The sequence below is a fragment of the Triticum aestivum genome, chromosome 2B (genome assembly GCF_018294505.1).
Source record: "Triticum aestivum cultivar Chinese Spring chromosome 2B, IWGSC CS RefSeq v2.1, whole genome shotgun sequence".
Taxonomy (NCBI): Eukaryota; Viridiplantae; Streptophyta; class Magnoliopsida; order Poales; family Poaceae; genus Triticum; species Triticum aestivum.
The window spans coordinates 526,636,292-526,640,210 of record NC_057798.1 but is presented as its reverse complement, the minus strand read 5'-3'; the positions used below and the strand labels follow the sequence as shown (position 1 = coordinate 526,640,210).

The 3,919-nt window shown below is 58.2% G+C and overlaps 1 protein-coding gene across 1 annotated transcript; it reads right to left on the bottom strand.

Annotated features, from left to right (window-relative positions):
• Positions 1 to 666: 666 nt before the first annotated feature.
• Positions 667 to 1,558, bottom strand: LOC123041566 (inactive LRR receptor-like serine/threonine-protein kinase BIR2). The gene has a single exon (XM_044464161.1). It carries the CDS (start codon positions 1,544 to 1,546, stop codon positions 887 to 889), a length of 660 nt encoding a protein of 219 aa, XP_044320096.1. The 5' UTR covers positions 1,547 to 1,558; the 3' UTR covers positions 667 to 886.
• Positions 1,559 to 3,919: the final 2,361 nt, after the last annotated feature.

Genomic DNA, 3,919 nt, shown 5'->3' with positions numbered 1-3,919 from the left:
CCAAATTTACCATTTAGAGACATTGGTGATGAAAGCGGGTGACTGTCGGATTGTCTTCAAAGTGGGATTTCGGCGGTGGTGTTTTCTCTCGTCATGTGATCAATGGCTCCGTGATAAGTTATTTGTTTGGTTTTCTTAGCACAAGGTTATTTTATTGGTGTGTGTATGGTTTACAGCTCGCGTGGATCTCACATCTAGACCATATACGCTCACGTCATTTTTGTGGCGGCAACTCCTCGACGAGGATCAATGTTGCTCTTTTCCCTTTTTCTTTTAGTTTTTCATCCCCCTAGGCATAGTGTTGATCTTCTATGGTTTCGCGATTTGTCGACAGTCTTTTATGTGTGTGTTGATGTTTTTTTTTGCGAGAATGTGTGTGTTGATGTTGGTTGTGTGCATCATAACTATACATATGTTGGGTGTATGATCATGGTCTTTTCTATTCTCTTAATGCTTTATTTTGAGTTGAAAACACATTTATCAGATAATGGGATGAGGGGATGAGAAAAGTAAGGTAAGACTTGGAACTCGTGTATTTTTTTTAAGTAAGAGATAAATTATTATATTTAAAAACAAATGTATGAAAATGCAGGTTTAATAAAACAAGCATAATTAACATACAAAACTATATATGCAAAACGCACACATCAGTCACTACATGGGACATCAAGACGAAATTATGCGATTTTTTATTGTTTTAGGATATCAGAGTGAAGCTTTTTTTTCTTTCGAAAAAGCTAGCTTCCTCAGTTGCTCGTCCCTCGAACCACCTTACTTCTCGCGTGATGTATTACATAGGAGTCTGATCCAACGACTTAGCACATTTATCGGTGATTGTACAACATATGCTAACTCATGTCTATGTTTAAATTTGCTTGTCCAACTGCTAATCGCGGCCGCAGTACGAGGACACAGGGCGTCCACACAGGCCCGGGTTCCCGGAGAAGGACTCCTTGGGGAATGTCGCGCCGAGCTGGGGCGGGATCTGGCCGTCGAGCCGGTTCTCAGAGAGGTCGAGCGTCTTGAGCCGTTCCAGCCGCGAGAGAGACGCGGGGATCTGGCCGGAGAAGTTGTTGTGGCTGAGCTTGAGGGAGTTGAGGTAGCGGCAGTTGGCGAGCTCGGAGGGGAGCGGCCCGGAGAAGCGGTTGCCGGAGAGGTCGAGGACGACGAGGTAGGGGAGCCAGTCGCAGAGCGCGGGCGGGATCGGCCCCTCGAGCGCGTTCTTCGAGAGGTCGAGAATGTTGGTGGACCGGCAGTATTTGAGCGCGGAGGGGACGGTGCCCTGGACGCCGAAGCCGGCGAGCGAGAGCCCGAGGACGCGCGACTCCTGCGGGTTCCAGCAGGTGATTCCGGGGAAGTCGCAGACGGCGCCCGACGAGGTGTTGCCGAAGGTCCACGACGAGAGGCGGCCGTCGGGGTCCTTGAGACCGCTCTTGACGCCGCGTAGGCACCGTACGTCGTCCTCCTGGATCCCCGACGCCGACCCCGGCGTGGCTAGCGCTAGGGGGATGGCTAGAGCCAGGAGAAGGAGAAGCAAGGGAGACATGGCGGACTGGTGTTTTGGCGCCGCGCGAGAGAGAAGTGTGGACGAAGAAGCCCATGCAAGAGGGAGATGGCTCCTCTCTCCTCCCTCTCTCTCCTCCCTCTCTCCCCTCCCTTCCTCCCCTCTTCCTTGCCTCGGTAGGTCTGCCCCCCGCTCTTCCCCGGTGGCCGGTGCCCGGTCGCCATCCTCTCCGTGTGCAGCGGCTCTCCCCGTCTCCCCCCTGGCTCTCCGCAAGTGGGTTTCTCCCCTCCCTCCTCTCCGCTGCCGGTGCTTGGTTCTCGTTTTTGGGCCCTGGGGTCGGATGTGGAGGATTCGCAGTCTTCTTCCCCCTCCTCCGGTGGTGCGGTGACCTGCTCGGGGGGGGGGGGGGGGGGGGGTGGCCTGCGCCGCCCCTCGCCTTCGTAAGTTCACCCCCGGGGGTCGAGGCCGGCCGGTGGTGGTGTCTCCGTCGGTCGACGGCTGGATCCGGATCTCGCAGCGTCGGCGTAAATCTGGTAAGTTTGCGGTCGCATCCCCTGCTCCTGGTATCTTGGGCTGTGCTCCTGATGGGGAGCTTGGAGGCTCCCCATCTCCATCTCCCTCTCCCTCTCCTTCTCCGTCTTTGGCTACTGTGGCTTCGTCGCCGGTGGCGGCGTCGGCGGGGCCGGCAGTTGCCCCGTGTACCCTAGATCCAGATCTCAGTGCGGTGGCCTCCGGCCTGCGGGCCTGCCCTCCATGTGGGCCTGATGGGCCTATCGGGGCGGTGTTGGCTAGTGGGCCTCCCGCCCCTTCCTTTCTTCGGTGGTCGATTTTCCCTCGCTCGTTTCTTTTGGCCCAGTTGGGCCCAACACCCGGCTACCGGCTCCCCATCCTCCTTCGGCCCATTTGGCGAGTCAGGCCCAGGGGGGCACGGCTCGCTCGGGCTATATATGGATCCCACGCGGTTCGGCGTCCCCCCTGCTAGGGTTTCCTGCTTCTGCCTTTGATCTGCGCCGCTATCGCCTTCCCATCCGTCGCGTCTTTAGATCCCCTCCACCCCCACCCCTCCTTCTTACTTTTGCTGCGGTGATCTCCATGGACAAATCTAGGGGCTCTTCCTGCGAGGTGCTTTCTGGTAGCAAGCGGCGCCACGAGGACTCCCCCGCCTCCGCGGTGGATCTGGAGCTAGAGGCCTCGCTCCGCTCCAAGCTGGAGTCGGAGCAGGCGGTGCACGAGCAGGCGGCTCGTGGCCGCGACGCCTGGGCTTCGGGTCCGGAGCGGGTGCAGCGCTCGGAGAGGGATGGGGTGACTGGATCTGGTCCGCAGGGCTCTGGATCTGGTCCTTCTCCCTCTCCGGTGCTGGATCCGTGGGAGGCGGCGGTGGCCTCCGGCGGTGGGGTATCTTCGTCCTCGGCTTCCCTTCCTACTCAGGGTGCGGGGCGGGGCTCGTCTGCCCCGTCTCGGCCCCTGCCTCCCCCGCCTCCTCGCGCGTTTGGGGCTGGATCTGGTTTTCGTCCGCCGCCTCGCTCCTTCGCGGGGCCGGCGTCGGCCACCTGGTCCGGCCTCGGGGGCGCCCCTCCCTTCAGGCATGGGGGATGGGATCCTTCCTCCTCCTCCGGCGCATCAGCAACCCCGCCCCTCCCCTTCCTTCCACAGCAACCCATCGGCGCTCACCTGTTTTGCCTGCCACAGACCGGGGCACTTCCAGTCTCGCTGCACCAACCCCCCATTCTGCTTGATTTGCCATTCTGATGGTCACCTCACGGTTAACTGCATGGATAGGCAGAAGCCTCCCGCGGTCTTCCAGTTTGGTATGGGCCTCCCTGGTTGCTCTTTCTTTGCCTTTGATGGTGACCTGCCTGTTCGGGAGGTGGCACCTGCGCTGTCCAATGCGGCGACTGTCTCTGTCAAGGACCAAAAGATCTCGCCCCAAATTCTTCTGGAAGGGCTCCGCATTTGGGATGTGGCTGGTTGGGACTGGCAAGTTGTGCAGCTATCGAACTTTGACTTCTCTGTGGTGTTCCCCTCCAAAGAATGCCTGCGTATGATCGCTTCCTGCACCAGTTTCACCTTGCCCCTTAACCAACTGGTGGTTTCTGTTAAAGCGGCTTCATACAATGGTACTGCGGTTGGCCCTCTCTCTCAAGTGTGGGTGTTGATCGATGATCTGCCGGCTGGCCTGCGCTCGTCTGCTTTTCTCATGTCCTTTGGGGTTCTGATTGGAAAACCCATTGAGGTGGATGAGGAGTCTCTGAACAAGGTTGGTCCTGCTAGGATGAAGGTTTGGTGCGTTGACCTTGAACGGGTGCATGGTTTCATTGATGTTTACCCATCTCCCAATGGCATCAGACTGCGGGTGCGGGTGGAGGGGGTGGCGGCGGCTTTCCAAGCTCCACCTCCCCCCCTCCGTCTGTTAAT